The 22,979-nt window shown below is 39.1% G+C and overlaps 1 protein-coding gene across 3 annotated transcripts in view; it reads left to right on the top strand.

Annotated features, from left to right (window-relative positions):
- The window catches only part of LOC133527592 (semaphorin-1A), a 533,145-nt gene extending 511,128 nt beyond the window's left edge, over window positions 1-22,017 (top strand). The window contains exons 5-18 of one of the 3 annotated variants that reach the window (XM_061864661.1): window positions 2,062-2,257; window positions 7,656-7,760; window positions 9,794-9,882; window positions 10,255-10,396; window positions 10,646-10,848; window positions 10,936-11,081; window positions 11,165-11,247; window positions 11,333-11,561; window positions 11,844-11,992; window positions 12,248-12,376; window positions 12,785-12,995; window positions 13,730-13,931; window positions 16,573-16,717; window positions 17,251-22,017. In XM_061864661.1, the coding sequence (XP_061720645.1) occupies window positions 2,062-2,257; window positions 7,656-7,760; window positions 9,794-9,882; window positions 10,255-10,396; window positions 10,646-10,848; window positions 10,936-11,081; window positions 11,165-11,247; window positions 11,333-11,561; window positions 11,844-11,992; window positions 12,248-12,376; window positions 12,785-12,995; window positions 13,730-13,931; window positions 16,573-16,644 (1,956 nt within the window). In that variant the 3' untranslated portion in view covers window positions 16,645-16,717; window positions 17,251-22,017. Of the gene's footprint in view, window positions 1-2,061; window positions 2,258-6,840; window positions 7,334-7,655; window positions 7,761-9,793; window positions 9,883-10,254; window positions 10,397-10,645; window positions 10,849-10,935; window positions 11,082-11,164; window positions 11,248-11,332; window positions 11,562-11,843; window positions 11,993-12,247; window positions 12,377-12,784; window positions 12,996-13,729; window positions 13,938-16,572; window positions 16,718-17,250 lie in introns of those variants that run through there. The other 2 variants (XM_061864660.1, XM_061864662.1) reach the window with 2 other exon arrangements.
- The last annotated feature ends 962 nt before the right edge of the window (window positions 22,018-22,979 follow it).

Below are 22,979 nucleotides of genomic sequence, written 5' to 3'. Positions count from 1 at the left end.
GTGTATGAGTGTGTGAGAAGTTGCATACCTATTATGAATCTTTGATAAGGTATTGGCGCAGCCAGTAGGATGATATCATAAACGTATTAACTAAGTAGTTGTATATAGTACTCTTGCTCCACTCCCCTAGAACACAGACACTAGTGTACATTTACAATCGTACGTTTCATTGTATTCCGTTAACCTTCAGGTATATAAGTGGTTTATTTATTTATTTAATCTTTATTTATATTTATAACATAAGAAAACACACTGTACAAAAGGCGAACTTAATGCTATAAGGTTTGATTTGTTGTGTTTATAAATTATTACGTTTCATATGCTGAAAATGTTGATTGATGACGCGTATTTACGTCGACTAGCGCGTGAATGGCAGATCTGTCAAACACTCAGCCAAAATGGCTTTAGCAGAGTGCCCAAAGTCCGCCACGAACTGTGAGATGGAGCGGAGTATATATATAGAAATCTTTTTATTTAGTGAGCCATATGGCACATTGTCTACACCAACACTATTCAGGCATTGACGGCGCCTATCCACGTCAACTAGCTTGAATGGGAGGTCTGTCAAACACTAGGACAAGGTGGGTTCTGCTTAGCGCCCGATGTGGGCAACCCACCGTGAGTTGAAGCGAGAGCTGAAAATAAAACTAGTCTTGGAATGTTTTCTTTAATCACACTATTTCACACTCTTTAGACTCTCATTCGAAATTATGGGCGTCCCAAAATATTGGTCCGACCGCGTTAGGTTAGGCGTGCCGATGTTGATGTAATTGAGGCCTACCTAATGATACGGCAGCTACGATGGTGCGGGCACGTCTCCCGCAGGTCCCAAGACCGAGTCGAGTCCCGAGAGACAACGACATGGGAGAATCTAGCTAGTGACCGTCCGCGATGAATGCATGCTGTGCAGATGCAAGTGTGTCCATTTGAAACCAGGCGCCGCACAGACCTGGACGCTAAGCGCGACGAGCTAAAGGCCAGACCACCTGTGGCCATAACTTACAATTATATCGGAGGGATGTTGACCTGCAGCGAGTGTGGCCGCACATTTGCTGCAAAAATGATCTATGTCAGTCACATGAGAGCACACTTGCGACGCTCTCAGCGGTAGAGCGCAGTCGCTGGCCTAAAACGGCTAGAAGATGATGATGATTTCTATTTGTGTACATTAACTAGCGCGACTTATAAGTTATAACACTGTCAATTTCTTGGACAAGGTAGCTCAGCAGAACGCCGGATTAGGGCAACGTGCATTGACATGCAAGCAAGGAACGTTTAAGTTTGTAGAAAAAACACGTCGATATGTCAAACTCACCGACACACACTATTAAGCATTATGTTTTGTATCGAACTTTGCAACTCAAATTGTGAAAATATTTAACTTTACTGTTTATGCAACTTTAAATTAATTGTTATTCAACCGCTCCATGCTGTTGTAGAGACCAAACCCCAAAATCCGCTCATCTGTCAGTCCCCACGTATGAGAGTTATCCGCATAGGATTACGACGCAGACATCTAAAGGATGGAAATGCAAATGCAATCAAATCATCTATGCACGTGTCGATCTATCTGCCACGCCTTACCTGTCTTAGCTTAAATTTACCTACCCATAAATACCTACCTACTAACATTCATTGAATGGTGTTGAGATATTGATGCTTAATAATAATTAACATTTTGGTATATTCGTGACAGCATTACTTCAAGAGATATAGGCCCAGGCATAAGGGCAAAAGTCACTAAAAACTAGGGTCGTCATCAGCGAAATCGTAATTTAAAAAATAGTTAATACCTATATGTATATATATGTAAGACATAATATATATGTATAATAATAATAAATATTATAACTGCTAGTAGTTGTCCAGTACTTATGTTTTTTCTGACAATTCTTATTTCACTTTTCGGTTATGGTTAACTATAGCAACTGGTTATGACTAACATGCGCGTAGTCGATTGGTCTATAATTTTTATACACTCTTATATTATTCGTTTAAAAAGATTGTTCTTATCTTTAGTCAGATGTCACTCGCATTTCAAACTCTCCATGTTGTTTTCAGGAGAGTTGTCAAAACTACATCCGCGTGCTCGTGTCCCTGGGCACGGGCAGGTTGCTGGTCTGCGGCACCAACAGCTTCCGGCCCTTCTGCCGCGAGTACGGCGTCCAACGGGACTCGTACCACATGGAGAAGGAGAAGTCCGGTCAAGCCGTCTGCCCGTACGATCCCGATCACAACTCTACGGCTGTGTGGGCTGGTAAGTTTTTAATCTTTATATCAAGGTGCGTAACTATTGCCAACGACGCACGAGTAGACCTTGTTTCTTTTTTGGTATTGTTTGTTTGATTTAATAAGTAAATCGTATGTTGTAAGCATGGACTCACAAAACTCAACAATGAGTTTATATCTGGAACAATCAGGCGCTAGTTAAAATCTACTAGTTATCTAAAATTTATTCAGTGTATGGATTTTTTCCTTTGTATCTCCAGTGTATCTAAATATCAATTGCCTGCCGTTTTTGCCATAGATGTTTCACGAATAAACGTTTCAGTTATATCGGATAGTCGAAAACTAGTCAAAATTTCGTGTGTGATCCCACCGTTCATAGCAGTTCGCACGTCCCAGTGTTAATGGGGGATGACGGTCCGTGTTGCGCTAAGCGCTCATACCAATTAGGTCTGTTCTCGACAATCCTACTACGGGAAGCTTAGGCACTGCGACGGAGCCGAATAGGGACTAGCTAGTTGTTGTTGGCGAACCTACGATATAGATATCAATTTTAGACAGAGATATTAAGCAACTGGTTTTGAATATAGACAGTATTGAAGGTTGTATGTGTGTATGCTAGCACATCGGGAAGCCTATACATATGTGACACCTGTTTAATTAGCATAGAAACGGGTTGTTTATATTAAAATCGAAATCTAAATCATTGAATTACCCTCTTATATAAGCTTTTGCATTTACACAAATTAGATAGTGCCACAGGTTAAGTTGTCCCAAGAGTACATCCAAAAACCATCAATATTCCGAAGAAAATATATGGCTTAGAATAAGCCACAGATATCCCTCAAGGACGTATGCGTCTAGGATACTCGTATAATAAAATTCCATTGTAGGAAAATTAAGGAAAGGAAAATCTTTTTTCATATCAATTGAACCCACTTTCACAGTCTACTGGCGCACAATAGGCCCTCATTGTTGCATTGTAAGGAACCCGACATTGAAAAGGAATGCTCCTACGCTTCTCAACGTGACTACACTATCGTATGTTATGTTATAACTACGAATTTTCTAGAAACTGGCAATTTTTAAAACTGGATGCTCGTACATAAAGCTCTGACGGACACGCGCGGGGTAGCCGAGATATTTCCAACTAGGATTTTCTCATGAAATTCTGATAGATTTATACAGTTCTCGAGGTCGCACTCATCGGAGAATCCTGTTTTATTACTGACATCCAAAACTTTGATTACCTGTTATTTATACCTACGTTTCGCAAAATATCTGTGTGAAATAAAATCGAATAGAATTTTTAAAAGAATCAAGCTACATTTTGCGGCAACAATAAAATTGTACCTATTGTGTATTTTCTGCAGATTGGTTTTTTGTTTGAAATTTTTCCTTGTCAAAAAAACACCATAATTATTGACGTATAGTTATAACAGTCGTCTAGTCGTTTCTATATGCTAATAAAAACGGTATTACCAGTAGAAAACTAAAGTATTCGGTAGTATAATAGCAGGCTATTTCGCCGCCATTTTGCAATTCGGTTGAGTATTGCGTGCCAAGTGCTTGAGTCTGCGAAGCGATCGAACCGTATAATGGGTGAGCTGACTCAGCATCTCCTAGTAGGCTGGTTTATAAAGTGTAAAGACCATGAGGATGAGACATGACACCAAAAAACCAGTATTATAAAAGAGTTTTCCTGTAAGAAATTTAAAAAAGTCTACTACTGTTTACAAAAACAAGAGCACCATGTACCTACTCGTATATTTGTGTTTAATATAGGTATAAAACTTGAACATAGGGTAAAGGCCTCGAAAATTAATCTTAAAATTTTTGGAGGTCAGATATTGGTTATTTGTATTATAATCAATTCATCATATCAGAAAAAGTTCGGGTTGTACAGCGAGCTGCAAAATTGCTTGGACACATTATGAATAATTCATTTATAAAGTTTTGCAGCTGTACATAGTCAGCCTTTTTTTATTTCAAGTAACCATTTGTGTATCTACGAGTATATTTTTAATTAAATAGAGTTAAAAAAACGATTACTATTCGTATTCGATTTCAATAAATTCTGACTATAATATTAGATAGATGCTTACATTTTACCAATACAAAATACTTGTGTACACAGGGAAAACACCATCAATTACCGTCGATCTGTCCCTTTGTACAATCTTCCTTGCATTAACGACCCCAGTAAAATTCGCACCCATTTATCACGGGAATCTGTTTAGAAGAGACGTGTAGAGTTTAATAATACTAAGTAATCGGCCATTGATGGAATAAATAAATTTGCTTAATAGAATTCCGTTCAACAACCATGATCGTTAGATTTTAAATATTTACGTCTACGAAGAATGGCAACCAACAGAATTCAATTTGTAACACGAATGTCCATTTATGGGTTAATTTGATTTATTTATTTATTTAGGCAAAGAGAATTCCAAAGTAAATTTTGTAGTCAAGTAAATTTACTGCCAATTTTAGAACAGGACTAAAACTCTTAGAATGACTAATGGCTATTTGCCCCATGGTTTTTCACGTATGTATTTTCATATGTGTTACGGTGTCGCCATCTACTCGAGTATAGGCCAAAGGTATGTCGCCATATATTCGAGCATAAATTGTTGTTGAATTTTCGAGGCTTTTTTTTCTTAGACTTTATTTATCTTAGAGATTGCTTAATACCAGCATGAAAAGCTCTGTTTTTCATGAGTTGCACAAATCTCAAACCCTCACTCCAATGTGAATTATTACCTATTATCTTGCATCCACGTGGTCAACATATTTTCAATATCCTGATTTGCTCTTTCCACACTCCCCTGACTTTGCGAATGCCTGGGTTTACCATGAATAATTTTTAAAGTAGGCCAATATGTTTTTAAATTCTCAATAAATCGGTTGGAACCTCCCCTCGCCCCGCTATCCCCGCGTACCCATTGATATCTCAACTATTTTACATTTCCGATTGCTATTTAAGAAATGGAAATGTGTCTAATATAATTTGTTTTACACATTTCCGTGCGATTTTAGGAATTACATACATTTCCTAGGAATTGTATACAATGACGGATTACATACATTTCCGGTAACATATCTTTGATTTAGATTTTATGTGTTTTGGAAGCGCTGGTGGCTTAGCGGTAAGAGCGTGCGACCGGTTCAAACTCCGGCTCGTACCAATGAACGTTTTTTTTTGGAACTTATGTACGAAATATAATTTGATATTTACCAGTCGCTTTCCGGTGAAGGAAAACATCTTTACCCTCTGAGTTGGAAGGTCTTATGACAGTCGCTTTCGCCAGAACTAGTGCCTACGCCAATTCTTGGGATTAGTTGTCATGAGCCGTGGCAAAAATGCTGGGACAACGCGAGGAAGACGATGACTGTTTATGTGTTTTGGTTACATTACATGGAATTAGGTGTCTAATATCTTGTACACATATGCCAATGGCCTCATGTCAAAAGGCTTTTAATGTAAGTAGCCTTACCACGAGTCACTGACAAATGCGCTAGCGTGTGCGTAACGTACTTTCTATACATCTCGGTCGTACTGGCATATTAGTGCGAGCGAGATGTGTAGTACGTCAGTGTTGACTTGTGGTAGGTAGGATAAAAAAGCATTTCGTTACATGATACACACCCTTTTAAGGAGCAGTGTTTTAACAAAGTACCTTTTTATTTCATTTGTAGCAAGTATTACGAGTATTTAACCTTTTTGCATTCATTATTAGATTGTTGTTGTTAAAATACCACACACATGTGTCTTACTTCATAGAAATAACTCGTAAAGGAAAAACACGTTTGTGTAATGACTGCCACTCTTCCTGTTGGCTGTTTCCTGTTCTACTCCAATTAATTTTATTCTTCCTTACAAGCTGCATCTTATGTAACGTTATTAACGTTGGAAAAATTCTCCTTCTTAACTCGTTAAGTCGATATCTGAAATTAATAAAAAGTTCCGCAATACAAATGAAACAAACGGTTCGCCTGGAGCCATAACAGCACGGCCGGTGCCGTTACATTTTGGGCTTTTCAGTAAATTGCTTAACTTTTAACCGCACTACAAAAAAAGGTTCGCGTCGCCGCACTCGAGAACTTTATTATTTACACACTAAAGTTCCGCCAACCCTGTCCCCGCACACACGTACATTTTTATTCCACACATTGGTACGCCCACACACACATTCCAGGGCCGTCCATTACGTGGACACGGTTAGTTATCTCCTATTGATCTGGTCCAATTAAGCGAAGCGACTCCCCGGGGACGTTCGAACTAGAGCCATGATCTGGTGTTGCTCATATGCGGCCAATATAATTTAGTGATATGCTGCCGTCACACAATACAACTTGAATACTCGTATTGAGTGGGAGTTTATAAATGAACTTGACAATGCATGCCCATGTTTGTCCGTTTATCTGTGGCACTATACACCTTTATTTGGCTTGGATTATATAAATTTATGTAAGCCATTAAAGACGTGTTTCTACTTGCTTATTATAACGAAGATTCATAGGTAATATAGTTTACGATTGTTGATATCAGCTATGTTACTAGTCATTAATGACTATACTAACGACTGCTAAGACAACAACAATGTACAATAAAACCCATACCATAAGTACGCTTCTAATAGGGGGCAGTTTTAGCTAGAATATTTTTCTTAAATTCACTTTACATATTTCCATCCAGCTAACAATTACAACAAAATCACTAGTAACGCAGTTACAGCCCGTAGCTCCAGCCATTTCCTATTACGTCATTGGCTAATTAACTCCGACAGCATATTCAAGTCACGTAAATCCTGTGCTATTACGCACTGCTGGTAGGCTAGTGCTCGCGTATTGAATTATTGGTTTTCATAGGAGGCTTTAGTGGGATTAAATCTGAATGTGATGGTGTACCTAAACAATGAGGACTTTGGTGTTGGCGCAGTTGGTGTTGGCATTGAAGTAATGTAGGATTTTCTGACAGTTTGCAAGCAGCTTATTTGTTAGCCTTTGGCAAAGTTAACTTCAGATAAAAGCAACGTCTGATAGGATAGTATGATTTACTTAAGTGAAGCGGAACGAGTAATAGTTTTCTACATTCGATATTCAGGTAAAATATGCAGTCTATCAATATTTTTGTAATAAATGTCTTAGATATAACATAGGAGCACGTTTTTACACTATCTGTACGTTTACATATTTTATGTTTTTACAAGCTAATTGATACGTAGTTATGTCATCATATAAGTTAGGTACAAAAACCAATTAGACTCGTAGGTAAAAAATTATAATGCTCCCGACTCTTCCGAGGTAGGCAGGTAATCATAGCTTAAAACGCTGCCACGCACAGCTACCATCTAAAAGAATACTAACATAGTCGTAAATCCTACAAAAATGGTGATGGCCTGATAACGTGTTTTTTACCATTTCAGATGGAGAGCTGTACTCTGGCACAGTGGCAGACTTCAGTGGCATGGAGCCAATCATTTATCGGGAGCCTTTACAAACAGAATCATATAACTCGCTAACTTTAAATGGTAAGTATTCTTAAGATTTCTTTTCTAGCATGTCGATAGTGCAAATATGCGGTAAAAGTTTGAGGGTGGTTGCAACTGGATGCACAAAATAGTAGACATGTATTGTTATTTACGAAATTGCAACGATAAAACTTATCAGTACTAAATGAAGTTTTTTCTCTATGTCTAATATATATGTCTACTATCTAAAGTTGAAACGACTTTCTACTTTCCAAACACCGACTTACATAACGCAAGTGAACCCACTTATTCCTATAGTATTTAACGACCGCTTCAAGTATTCTGACTGCGAATAGCCCGAGCCCGATTTCATGTAACAATCAACCCTAAAATACTCAAGTGATTTGGGCCCTCCGTGTAATACCGCGCGGTGGAGGACAATGTTATTATCCTGCCGCAGCGTTGAATATGTATGGAGCAACCTGCGCCTAACACGGAACGGAACATTAGTTACGTGCAATATTAAATGATAATCTGGACAACGGATTACGGATTTACATCGAGGATATTTTGGGATTAAGCTTTGTATCGATGATGTTGAAAAAACAAATTAACGTCCCGAAGTGCTATATGGTTAATTGAACACTTTTGCATTTAAACTACAAATACGTTGACATGGTTTACGAAATCTAATCAGTTAGCACAATTAGTTAAAATTTCTTATATGGCAGTTTCTGTACCGCATCTAACCTACCATCGTACCTACAGCGGAGTTCTAAATTAACATGAGGTTCATACAATATTCTAAGACTGAACTACAACAATTTCAAATTATTATAAAAGTCTTGACTATTGTTAAAATGATGAAACATTAGTAACGGCTTTTTTAACGCATTTTCTCGAAAAATAACCCATAAAACACTACCCGGTTACCATTCCGAAAGCAGCTATTTCATGGACGACTTACGCGAAAACAAGGCGAACTTTCATTCATATGAATAGCGTTTCTATATAGATACGCTTCCATATTAGGGGGCTGACCTATTTCAAGCTAGTGTAACGCCGGACACACGTATAAAATCGACGACCGCCATTCTTTATCTATTCAAGATCTTTCCGACACATGGATAAACAGACCGCAACAAAATACTCGTAAAGCCAGTAAGGTTCTCTTTTTATGGAATCCTCTTAAGGAACACTATAACTTTGAACACACACGATCTTGACAGTTTAAATGTGCGATATTCTAGAAGTGGTATCGGTAGCTCCATAAAATTAAAAGTAGATACTCACTATAACTCATAAAAAAATTGTAGGTACTTAGTTTGGTATGTGTATGTGTAGGTATGTGATGTATGTATTTACCTATCTACTTTTTATTTTATACTTTTTAACACAGTATAATCTCACACCGGCTAAATTATTTTTACAGTACATATGGTGCTACTTTATAGCACTAGTGCGAAAATTAGCATATTATATTACTGTGTCGAACATTTAAAGGGTCATATGTACTGTAAAACGTTGTACGATACATGTGCGAATAGGTAATTCGCAACTCGTGTCGATTTAAAACACTCCCGTCGGTCGTGTTTTAATTTATCGCCACTCGTTTCGAATTTCCTATTTTTCGCACTTGTGTCGTAATGTACTATTTTAGCAGTATCACACCTATCACCATCCTGTAGCATGATTTGAACTATGTCCGTCTGAACCGACCCTTTTCCGCTTGTTATCTAAATCTGTTTACGTCCGGGCTGGTCCGGGACACTCGATTGTTCTCCAATGTCGCCGTCATTCCGTCAACTTAATATAATTTAGAACCCGTTTGGCGGTTCGCGACTGACATTTACCACGTCAACAATCACTAAATCGGATTAGGAACGTATACGCTCCCGTAGAACAACGCCACATGCGTCTATAAGCTTCATAGCCCACTGCGTCCCTGTTCACTGTACCATGCAATATTATTGACACTAGCCTGACTACCCTTCGTATGTCTATTCCAGTTACTAGCCGCTTATGTATCACTTGCACTAAATTAGGGACAAGTCGCCCAATTAAATTAATTATTGTTTTGTTTTTGTTTACAGCTCCGGACTTCGTGAATTCATTAGTACATGGGAACTTCGTGTATTTCTTCTTCAGAGAAACAGCTGTTGAATATATCAACTGTGGAAAGGTAGGCATCAAACTTACAAAAGTTATAAATCGATTATATTTTAGTAGAGGTAATATATGACAGGTGAACTTTTCTGAAGTGAAAAATGTTCACCTGATATATAAATATCATATTGTGACTAATCTACTTATCGACCATTCGACCGCAATGGTAAAAAACGTCACACGCCCGCCTAGTTCTTTACTACGAGAGAGCCACTAGACATTACTTTAAAATATGAAAACTTGATAACGTATGTATAGTGAGCAGAGTCCTTGGCGTAGTAAGCACAACTCGTGAGGACTATAGAAGTCCTTGGTGTTGAAAAAGTTAATGGATTCTCATCTTGGAAAATTATTATATTAAAAGGACTATCTCCTCTCTCATTTCCAGTCGGTGTTTTCCCGCGTGGCCCGGGTGTGCCGCGACGACCGCGGTGGCCCGCACCGCTTCAAGCAGCGGTGGACGTCCTTCCTCAAGTCCCGGCTCAACTGCTCTGTGGCCGGAGACTTCCCTTTCTACTTCAATGAGATTCGTAAGTATTTCTGCTTGAGTCAAACTAATGTTTTCAAAAGAAGGTATAGATTATTATTATGTACCTACCTATAATATGCTTGTTATATTAAATAAATAATAATAATAATCGGCCGGCCGTCAATTTATTTATATGCCCAAAATAAATGTTTTTTAAAGCACCGTCCAGACTTTTTTGACTTATCAAATATTTGTCGACTTATTCTGATATAAAAACTAAGTCTTCATAAAAAAAAATCTTTGATTTCAGAATCAACGACAGAATTAATAGAAGGCGTTTATGGTGGTTTAAGCGCCCAGCTCATCTACGGAACATTCACGACGCCGCCTAACAGTATATCGGGAAGCGCCGTTTGTGCCTTCAGTATGCAAGACATAGCTGACACTTTCGAGGGCACCTTTAAAGAACAGAGTGCTATTAACTCCAATTGGCTACCTGTCAATGGTGCAAAGGTATATTCCCATCCGTTAAGTTAACGTTAAATCCCGCATTAAAGTAAATTACCAAGTTTCTTTTTTTACTTCTGTATTATCTTTTAGGTACCCGAGCCAAGACCAGGAACCTGCCACAATGATTCGCGGCAGTTGCCAGATCAGACGCTAGAATTCATCAAAACCCACGCACTGATGGATGAAGCGGTACCCGCGTTCTTTGGCGAGCCTATCGTCATAAGAACCAGTTTTCAGTAAGTGATGTACCCAATAAAGTATTCTAAATAAAAGTGCCAATTTAAATAATATTATAACCGATTGTCATTTATTTTTGCAGCTATCGGTTTACGCAGATCGCTGTAGATCCACAAGTGAAAACGCCCGGAGGGAAGTCGTATGATGTGCTGTTTATAGGAACAGGTAAGGAACCCGGGACCAACACACCTTTATATTTCATCGCACATTTTCGCTTAAGGTTGCCGCTGACGAATTTTATTTTTCACAGATAACGGCAAGATTATAAAAGCCATCAACGCCGCATCGTACGACTCCAACAAGCGCGCAGTGCCGGTGGTGATCGAGGAGCTGCAGGCCTTCGCGGCCGGCTCGCCCGTGCGCGCGCTGCGCGTGGCGCGCGCCGGCCGCGACGCGGCGCGCCTCATCGCCGTGTCCGACCGCGAGGTGCTCAGCTTGAGGCTGCATAGGTGCTCCAGCGACAAGATCAGCTCTTGCTCGTGAGTGTTTTGCCGGATGTCATACCACCTAATATACTCGTACCAACGGTAGACTTATGGTCGCAACTTTAGGCAGCCGGAATAGTTGAAATTATGTCTGGGGCTTTATTGAACACGATGCAATCTAGAGGGATTCATTGTGATAGTATCGGGGGGATTAGCCCCTAGTTTTTTACAAGTTTCTTTCAACGTTTCGATGGACCAGTTGATAGAGCTCCGTATCGCTTTTAATTTCTTAACTATGTTCGATTTGATTTAAAAAAAAAAAACCGTAATTTTCAGTGAATGCGTGGCCCTCCAAGATCCGTATTGCGCCTGGGACAAGCAGGCCGGTCGGTGTCGTGCCAACTCTCATGGTGTTAGTCGGTGGTTGGACGAGAATTCTTTCTACCAAAGCGTCAGCACTGGCAGCCACGCCGCTTGTCCGCACAGTAAGTATAAGAACTGTTTGTATTTTCACTCGTAAGGCTCTGAATGCAATTGGTATTGGACCTTTATGGATTTGACATCTGACGTGATCAGCTGGCCGCGTTGCCTGGATGTCGACTAATTTGGTGCAATTTGGATCATTTTCAGTTGTATTTATTTAGATTCGCTTGAATTTAAAATGAAAGATGTTTGACCGTGTTTTAATAAATAGGAGGCTCTTATTAATATGATAGTATTTCATCTATACTATGTTTCAGGTGGCAAAGATGCTGGTGCAGTAGGAGGACTGAGTTCCGGTCTCTACGACGATGCGAGAGGTGAAACCAAAGGCGAAGTCATCAACATTGTACAAGACAAAGAGGGCAAAGGAAATAACAACAATGAAGGTGAGGAACGTTGCACACATGCTCATATATTGGGTGAAATCATGCCGGTGGTGCGCTTGAGCGGCATATGTTATATTATTAAACTAAAGTCACAAGACCTCGGTACAGTGTTTCCCTCGATAACGTGTTACATCACATTGACTTGACAGCACAACAATATCATGCCCTAGTAACTTACTAGTAAGATCCATCTTTTTTTTAACGATGAAATTATTATGTGCCTTTGATCGCTTCGGGGCTCTGAAGCTTATTACTTAGCTAATTCCTTGTTTAACTAAAACTCGATTATGAGATTAAAACATAATAGTAGTTACATAGTGTGTCTTCCGTATTTTGAACGCTAATGAATACGTAATTGAAGTCCAAAGTGTGTCATTATATTATAATTTCCGTTCGGGGCGTCCGCAGGCCCCGAGGTGCTGGCGGCCGACCCGCCGCCGGCCGCGTACTCCGTGGAGACGCTGGCGCTGGCCGTGGCCGCGGGCGCGCTGGCCGCGCTGGGCGCCGGCTTCGCGGCCGGCTACGTCTGCGGCCGCCGCTGCAAGAAGGACGAGGACGACAACATGCCCTACCCCGACACCGAGTACGAGTATTTCGAGCAGAGGCAGAATATTAATAGGTCGGTTGTCTGAATTGTTTACATCAATATTGGCAACTTTCACTTCTCCTGTTTTACAAAGTGTTCAACTACAGTTCATTGTACAGCCTTATTAAGCTGGTGGTTTATGAAAATAAACGCTTTCTGGTTTTATGTATAATACTGATATAGCTTTTCTTAGAACTGCTGCGATTTTATCGTCAATATCTGTAGAACAGAGACGTCTACGGTCAGTTACTGTTTAAGTAATCATATTTTTAAATTTTCACTATTGATAATACAATACGAATAGCTATTACTAACTTAACACATTCACTGCCAGACAAAAAACGGCGCACTACCCCAGAAACCGGTGGTCTATAGCAGCTATAGACTAACAACTACTAACTTACCTCTAACTTACGAATAGATATTTTGAAATAGAGGTGGATTGTCGAAATAAATTTTGTAGCCATAGTAAACTTACTGCCATCTTTCGACACATGATTAAAACTTTTAGAACGCCATTTGACTTTGATCCTTATTCTTTCACTGATATGTGTTAAATTTCTTAAATATCAAAAAGTGGTGCCATCTACTAGAGCATAGGCCAAAGGTGTGGCCCCGATCATTTGAAAATACCGAAAGATGCTCACATCTCTATCGACACATGACTATTATCCCTTCTCATTCCGCCATGAATCGGTAACGCTACTTTTGCCGCCAGATAGCCTTATATTTCTGTTACACATTGAATTATTGTATGTTATTGATAGGATCCAAGCCGAGCCTAAGCTCCTCCAACAAGTGGAAGAAGTGACCTACGCGGAGCCGGTCCTGGCGCCGCAGCCGAAGCCGGCGTCGCCGCGCGCCACGCTGCGCAAGCACCCGCCGTACCACCCGCACCACGAGACGCTGTTCCAGTTCCAGCCGGACGCCTACCGCCGCGACAACTTCGGCACGCTGCGATCGCATCAGGTCAATGTCAGTTGTGTTTTTTTTCTCTATCGCATGGCTTTTAGTAGATAGCACTTGTTCTAATCGGAGTAATCAAGAACAGGGAAGTGACAGTGCCTCGCTTTCGAACAACTTTTCCATTTAAGAATCCACGAGACACTTAGCGTATATTGAAGGTTTATTGTAGTCGCACAATAATCCTTATTATATAGATATACTATTTACGTAACTAATTTTCGAATCAAAATACAAATACTATACCTACTTGCTAATGATTACATTACTTGAAATAATAACTCCTATATCCTTTACAAAATTGTCTATATAAACATTTTAATCTAAAATCAGTAACCACCAATCACTGGCTTGCTTTAAATTTGCATGTGAATTCTAAATGTTATTGATTCCTCATTAATATACGTTTATCATAATACTAGAGATGCCACGAATATTCGTCAACTATTCCGTATTCGGACACTTTGTCAAATGTTTGGTATTCAGCCTAATACCGAATATCGGTTTCACATACCTAAATTAAAAAATACACAATATAAATAACCGAAAATCACTAACTATATTCATTATTGTCTACAGAATATGCACGCTAAACAGGCCAAAATGGCGCTCTCGAGCATTAACCAAACTAAAGGCCTGGGTTTTTGCAAATAAAACCCTTAGCATGCCAACTGATGACACGCATACCGAATGTCATTTTACCAAACTATACGCAGTGGAAATACCTCGAAGAGACAAACGGGCCAACGACAAATGTTTGTCGAAGAGGTAAGCCATATATGGTACACGGATGGTTCCAAGAAAGACAATGATGTAGGATGGAGGATCTATGGTGAGAGACCTACGCTCAGAGCTAACGTCAGTATGGGCAGATAGGCCTCAATCTTCCAGGCAGAAGTCTTCGCCGTCAACAAATGTGCGGAGATTAACCTGGATAGATACCTAAGACACCAACATATCCACATCAACTCAGACAGCCAGGCTGCTCTGCTGGCACTAGAATCCCTTGAGTCTAACTCAAAACTAGTCCAGAACTGTAAAACAAACCTGCACAATGTACAATGCACTGGCTAACTCCAACAAAGTCATACTTAGATGGGTACCAGTGCACTCCGACATTAACGGAAACGAAGAAGCGGACGAACTTGCTAGAAAGGGCGCAGGCACACACCTGGTCGGCCCAGAACCGTTCTGTGGAATCACAAAATGAGATGCATATTCTCTGCTCGGCAACTTAGAAAAAAAAAGAAAAGAAAAAACTAGAGCAATCGATTGGTGGAAGTTCGTCAAAGGACAAGAACACTCGAAAGCTCTAATCAAAGGGTTCAACAGCCAAACTGCTAGGGAGCTTTTAGGGCTCAAAAGACACAAAACCTGCGCGGTGACTAGAATATTGACTGGACACTGTAAGTTGAACTAACACACGTTTCAAATTGGAAAGAAACAAGGTGTGACATGCAGGTTCTGCCAGGAGTCCCAGGAGACTGCAATGCACATTCTCTGTTCCTGTGGACCACTAATGTCAAAAAGAAGTACCTACTTAGGGCGGCATGTATTGCAACCCTATGAGGTACAGAACATTACGGCCCAAAGAATCTGGAACTTCCTGGATTCCACGGGCATTAGTAATGAACTTTAAAGGGCCGTCACAATAAATCACTGCTTGGTCGACGTGGCACTCAAAGGCCCGCAACACCCCAAATAATAATAAGTATATTCAACATTTAATACGTATTCTTGGAAATTTGTTAAATACGAATATCTGTTTTTGAGCATTAGTTGATTACAAATTAATAATTCTCTTTTTAGTAATATTGTATTTTTAGTAAACGTTGTGTTTTATTGGCGAACAGTTTTCATATTTAATGTGATCCGAAATGTTCGCATGTTATAAATTAAATTAAATAATTATTTATTGCAGAATAGAATTTCCATATTATGTTAGTAACTTATTAATATACTAAACCTATTAATAACTATTTTATAATATACTACATTGACTATATTGTATTGTTATGCCGAATATTCTGCGCTCCGGCCGGGAGAGAGGCCGGTAGAGGTATTCGGCTAAAAACACTATTCGGGGCATCTCTAATAAATACTATTCATAATCATTCATTAATCATAACCACTTTTTCTTTTATATTGTGTAAAAATATTGGCGAATTAAGTTTTTGTTATACCCTATGTACTTATTACCTGGGTAATTATTTGTCAAAGATTCTTCATTTTCAAGTTCACAATATCGAACTAGTAAAAGTAACTAATGTTGAATTCGCGAATATTCTTACTTATAAAGGTGGTATTGACGATGCGGGTAAACTGCATCTTTTTTTTCTTGGTACCTATGTAATAATAAGTCATATTGTGATTTCAACAAAATTGAAATCACAGTTTCCTCATCTCAATTGTTCAATGCAAGACGGAACCGTACGATACCACCTTAGATCAGTTTCCAAACGTTTTAAACGATTTATTTCCGTGACAACAATGCGTATAACTACCTATATTTGGAATTGAATGCACGGGAATGAAGCATACAAACGCTCGGAAAATAACTGCCACTGCATATTCATCTACTAACATTTCACTCCATTCATTAACCCATGACGGCGTCACGTCAGTTAACGCAGGCATGTGACCGCAGGGCGACGGCTACCGGCGCGGCAACGACAACGGCTTCTCGACCACGCGCTCCGTGAAGAAGGTGTACCTCTGAGAAACGAGCGGGGCGGACGCGCGCGACCAGATGCACCATCATAAGCATAATACGCACCACCACCATACGTTGGGTAAGTTTGTGGAAGGGTCTTTCAGACTACGAGCTCTGTGTAGTACTACGACCTCTGAGCAGATGCACGGGACTAGGTGCACCATTCACAAGCATAATACGCACCACCAAAATACCACGTATGGTACGTTGGGTAAATTTGTGGAAGGGTCTTTAAAACTACGCGCTCAATAAAGACCGAGTAGAGAAAACAATAATAGGTAGGTACCTGTGAGAAACGAGCGGAAACAAATACTTCATCACAAGCATAAATGCGTTCAAACACCAGGTCGTTTGACACCATACGTTCCGTGGAGTAACACAAAGAGACCATACTTTACCATATGCTTCGCAGCCCCAACAACAAACAAAAGTAAGTAAGTAAGGCTCTTTGTGTTGGAAGGGCAGATGGGAATATGTTTCTGCAAAAATGCCTTCGGGTTAGTTAGCAACGGGGACTTTGTTCCAAAGGATTAGCTGAAAATACTTTAGGCAGAGACGGGAAGATACGAAGGATTGAAGTGGTATGTATATAACGTTCGGTTTCGTTTCCAGTGTCGCAGCGCAGCAGCGGGTCCGGGTCAGGGTCGGGGAGCGGCGGCGGCTCGAGCTCGTCGCCGTCGCCGCCGTCGTCGTCGCCGTCGCCGTCGGCCGAGCGGCCGCCCACGCCGCCGCCGCCCGCGCCGCAGCCCTGCGCCTACATCTACCGCAACTAGCGCCGCCCCGCATCCGCCTCCGCGCCCGCTCCGCCTCCGCCGGCCCGGGCCCACCTAATGTCAAGTGAGAACGTTCCCGACTCGAATTGTTAGACCTCTTTTGTTATCGCTGAAGTGAAAGCGCCGACCGGTGACGGACTTTTCTTCCGGAATAAATACGTACCGGTGATGACCCACATTCTAAAGTTTTGATCGGAAGTGTGACTAAAATAATGTATTTTTTTTAAGACGGGATTATCGATTGGTAAAATTAAGATGAATAATGTAACAAATTGTAGATTCTCTAGTTATAGTTTACTAATAATTTAGGCGAAGATTATAAGTTTTTGTTGATAATGTTGATGACTAGTTAATGTGAAATGTGCGTGTGTCATTGCAAATTTTGGTTTACTTTGAATCGGTACAATCGGCTACAAAAATATCTAGTCTACAAACTAAAATATCTTAATATGCATTCTATTGTCAGAGAAATTGAGACGATGCCAAGATTTTTTGGAATAATTAGCAGGATAGATATTTCTGCTGCCCCTACATACGTACTATCGGTTAGAGAAGTTTGTGCCCATAGCTTGAAAGAAATGTGCAATGATTCCGCAAATCGCTTTTTACATAAGTACGTATTTGTAGCGGTACGTCGATAAGTATAGGGGAGGGCGTTGTCTCATTCTGGAGTTCTAGCGATACTACTAGAGTAAACGATGATTATAACGTATAGTTGAAACACAAAATATGATATATATTATATTACCGTGTATAAACGATATGTAAAGTTCTGAAACTTATTCATTCATTAAAGTGCTTCTTATGGGTGTATTTAGATGATTATTGGATCGTTTTGATAATTAAATATTCGATAATGTTATAGATTTAGTGATGTATACATAGGTACCTACTTAGCGTTAAGGGGGCACAGTGCTGCCGCATGCCAATTTAGATTGTTGGTGCGTCAAAGTAAGTTACAACCTGTAACTGTGATCATTCTGTACATACATTCTGTTACGACTTCTCCTTTGTAGTCTACGGGTCGTGTATAAAATTTCCAGAAAAGTGGGCCAAACTATTAAACATTCTTGAAAATTTCTTGCTACAAAATTACACCACAAAACGTACCACGAAGGGCTGAACAGGCAGAGTAACAACTGAGACAGCTTCGTACAACCGCACATGTGCGCGATGTGGTCACTGACAATGAGGACTTGTCGAAGATTTGTCTTGTAAACGTCCGTATGGAACCGTAGAACCTAATATGATCTTTCAGTACGATTGTACGAAGATGTTTACTCTGTTGGTTTACTCCTCTGTGCGAATACTTAGGTACGATGTTTGAAACGCTTAATGTTTATGTTTTCGCGTACCTATATTGGATCCCGCGTTAGTGTTCAGATCATCATCGCTCATTGTTGACAATTGAATGTATGTAAAAAAATGTCAATTCTATTTGTAATGACTTAGTGCCTAAGTATGTGGCAGGATTGTAATTGATATTACATGACTCAGATTTCCTTTGAACTGATGTTAGAATGAGATAGACGCATTAGAGTAGCGGTTACAATAGAAGGTTGAGGCGTGGAGACCGCAGTGTTACGTAGATATTTTTATACGCCATAAATAATTATAGAGGCATTCTCAAGACGGCCTTGTTCATACCTACTCATGAATATCCGCATTTGGACTTAATTATTTGACATTTTCAATATTTAAGCAGAGACGAGTAAATAGTAAAGCCTGATAGTCTGCATACAAGGTTGCGTTCTTCCATAACAAAGTTTAATTGGATACCGTCCGTGCACGGTGAAAGAGATTTCGAGCCATATATTTTGTCACATTCTGAAAAGAACTTTCATACGTAAGCGTTCTAACATTCTTAAGCGACGTCCTTGGTGTACTGAGATATCTTATAGTGGTGCCATCTAGTGTAACTCTCCATTTCGAAGAAACCGCAACTTTGTCTTGAGATTAGCATTCTTTATATTTACTTGTCTGTGATTTGAAACGTTTGAGTATTCCACTTGGCGCTTGCAACGACATTTCATTGAGATCTCTAGATGTTTTTTAGGGAAATCGTTACGAGAAACAAGTAGACTACACTCTTTATGATACCAAAGATGCCATGAGTTGTATTATACGTAGAATAGTGGTTTGTTTATACTAATGTAACCAACATTACATTCAATTACTGATAACGTTGATTTTTGTAGTCTGAGGAAAAAGGACCTTAATGCAACTTGCGAGAAACTTACCACAAAGTGCACTATGGTCCCTTTTTCCAGGGTTACACATTGTGTAAATTTACTGCCGATTAGTATCAACTATGAATTGTATAATTATTTTATGTTTAGTTTACCAAAGTCAACGCACAGTTAGATTTATCGTTAATTTAACATGTGTTAAGTGAATAGATGCTTTACACTGCCAGTCTTGTTTTTTATGTTTACGGACTATGAAAATGGTAATCTATAGCGAAAATAAATAGCGCTACAGAGCCCTATTTTAATAAGCCACAAATTACAATTGTATAACTTTAAACTGGCAACACTTAACAAATCGCGCATCGTCATTGGCCATGCCTATGTCAATCAGTCCAATGTTGCCAGTTTATATTTATAAAATGGTAATATGTTGCTAACTAATAATTTTTTATTCTTTTATCTATCATTTACTTAGGCATCGAAGCAATTGTTACTCTGGCTATCATTTTTACAGTCCGTATTTCGAAACTCATACGTAAACGAGGCTAGTACTTGTATATAGCGAGTTCTGTAATTTAAATTAGTTTTCGTCGAGTAAATAAAATAAGCGTTAGCGTTTAAGTGCAAGAAAATTTTTGAAGGCGAGTTGTTAAGAATTGTTTTTGTATAACTTAATAAATATTGATGAAATGTACAATAACCATTTCTACGTTTAAATTACTGAACCACCTTTTTATACTCGTAACATTAATTGTAATCATAAACATGCCTAGAAAGTCTTTTGTAATAAGCGTAAATTATTGATTTATAATATATTGAGAATTATATTAGAGCGTATGATATCGTAGGTTATAATAGGCCGCTTAATTCTGTTTGAGACTCGAAGCCTTAGTGTTAGAAATTGAAGACTTTTATTAAAATAAAGGACTAACTGTATTTACAGATGATTGAATTGAAAGAATATCCACTACTTTTATTAAAGTATAATGTTAAGGTATAGTGCGTTATGTCACGATCACAATACTCGACTATACATCACATAGCTACCTAAGCGTAGTTTGTAAATACATTATGCCGGTAAGTTGAGTTCAATCTACCACACGGAGATTTCAACGCGTGTACATTGTAATGTCCCTATGGTTTAACACTGTGACATTTTTGGAGATCTGCCTACGTATTTTATCTATCATTCAAATGATTTATTAAAATACAATACAAGCTTGCATCGCTATAATACAAGTAGATATATTTGCGGTAAACTTATCTAATCGCTTAATTTTCTTTTTTGTGGTTCAATGGAACAATTTTACTAATACTTAATTAAATATTTCCGCTAGCTCTTGAAAAATGTCACGGTCCATTCGATTTTCAAACACTTCTAACCCATATCCACTCTCTTGAACCATAGACTAATTAGACAGCTTTCGTCATAAATTAACTCTTCGTTTTATGTTCGTAAATCAAGGACCACGATGAGACAAATTGATGGGAGAGCAGTTAATGGGAAGTGCCTATATAAATCACTCGAAACTATGTACTGTGTAGTTTTTATGGCGTACCTACTCCCGAGAACCTGGCCTCGTACGCTTCTTTAGCGTGCCTTTAGTACTTGTTACCGGCCATTAGAAATATACATGATTGAAACTGGAACGGGCGTTTAAATATTTTAAATAATAAGGCATTTGTAAAACAGAAACTCGCGGCATGGCGCTACCCAGTTAAAGTATCTACAGACGGCTGTACCGGACCGCGACCTTGGTGCCTTGTACTCACGTTCGATCGTGGGTAAAATGGTCCGCCATACGTGCGTTAAGGTTGCAGTTATAAGTGAGAGCGAGAAGGAGATACTTTGACCGCACCAAGGTCGCGCAACACAAACACTTCCAACAATATGTTTGGTGGGTTCTCCCGAAAATGCGGCCGTTCCGTTTCACTCCACATAGCCCCGGTACAGATAGCTCCGTTTCTATTTAATAAAATAGTTTGGAAATACACATTATACTTACCTACCACCTAATTCAACATTCAATAAGTTAAATTCTCATCAACTTTTATAAGAAATCTCAAATTGTTACCCGCATTTTTTTGCTTTTTAGAAACTCCATAGATAAGTAGGAGTTTTGTAATATAATGATAATGCAAAAACGCAAATGCAGTGATATTAAGAAATGTTACACCGTATTCGCTGCCCGTATTTATAGAGTGCAATTTTTTTATAACTAGAAACAAATAGATTGAGAAATGATGATTTGTAAAATATAAAATGATGAAGTTTCATGAAATCATGTTATATGTTACAAGCATCACTTCTAATGTTATGATCATTTTCTCATTAAAATATTATTAATATGCTAAATATTTTAGCAAAGAATAAAATGTATTCCTTTTCTTTAGTAAATAAAATATTGAAACTTTAATGTGTGTTTTTTGCAACCATCATTCTACTCCCAATAGGGATGATCCGTATTTAATAGTTATTTGTGCAACAAGAGAGGAAAGTTAGTTTTTCTTACGAGTGTTGATTTTGACTCAAAAACACGAGATGTAAAATAACTTTGCTGCTTGTGACACATACAACTTTTCACCTCAGTAGTGAGAATATACATATTAAGGCCTTGTGCACAAATCACGCGAGGTTTTTTCGGCTACATTTTTGACCCAACCCCCCCTTGGTGACATTTGGTGAGGTTCATGGCTTACCCCCCCTATCCCCCATAACATCACGTATTGTATAGAGCAAATCTTGTTTATACTCGCTATTTTGAAGTGCCAAGTGAAGATTTATGTTTAACGAAACCGAGAAAAATTATGTAGTACATATTTTTTCTTAATTTCGTTCACTATAGAAAAATATACGTGAGGTCTCCTTATACCCCCTTCCCCCAACGTGATCTGTCGTGATTTTTTCGTGACCCCCCTCCCCCCCTATCGAACCTCGCGTGATTTGTGCACAAACCCTAAAGGTAAAAAAAATCAACTTCAAGTAAAGTTTTTATTCCTGTATTCATGGCCTTCACTAAAATAAAAAGCTACTTTGTCTCACTCCCTGGAGTGTGGAAAGTCGCACTTTCCACACTCCCTGGAGTGACGAAAGTATGCTTGTTCGAGCTGCTGAGGTGAAAAATAAATTATTTCACACCATGCACTCCTTCGGTTTTGTACTATTAAAGGGATAGTGGCATACATTAGAATGGAACAGCATGTTTCGACCCTGAATCCCTGTCAAACTTCGGTTTTGTAGAAAGTATCGTTGCTGTACGGTACTATTAATTATTCTGTAACGGAGCCAAGAATGACCGAAAGGAGGAGTGTCGTCGTCGCACCACTGTCAGGTCAACCAATTTGAATCCTAGGCCACTATAGAACCTTGTCGCTTTAA

This window comes from Cydia pomonella, chromosome 18, assembly GCF_033807575.1.
Source record: "Cydia pomonella isolate Wapato2018A chromosome 18, ilCydPomo1, whole genome shotgun sequence".
In the NCBI taxonomy this organism is placed as follows: domain Eukaryota; kingdom Metazoa; phylum Arthropoda; class Insecta; order Lepidoptera; family Tortricidae; genus Cydia; species Cydia pomonella.
The sequence above is the reverse complement of the archived record's forward strand: the minus strand, read 5'-3'. Positions and strand labels throughout refer to the sequence as shown.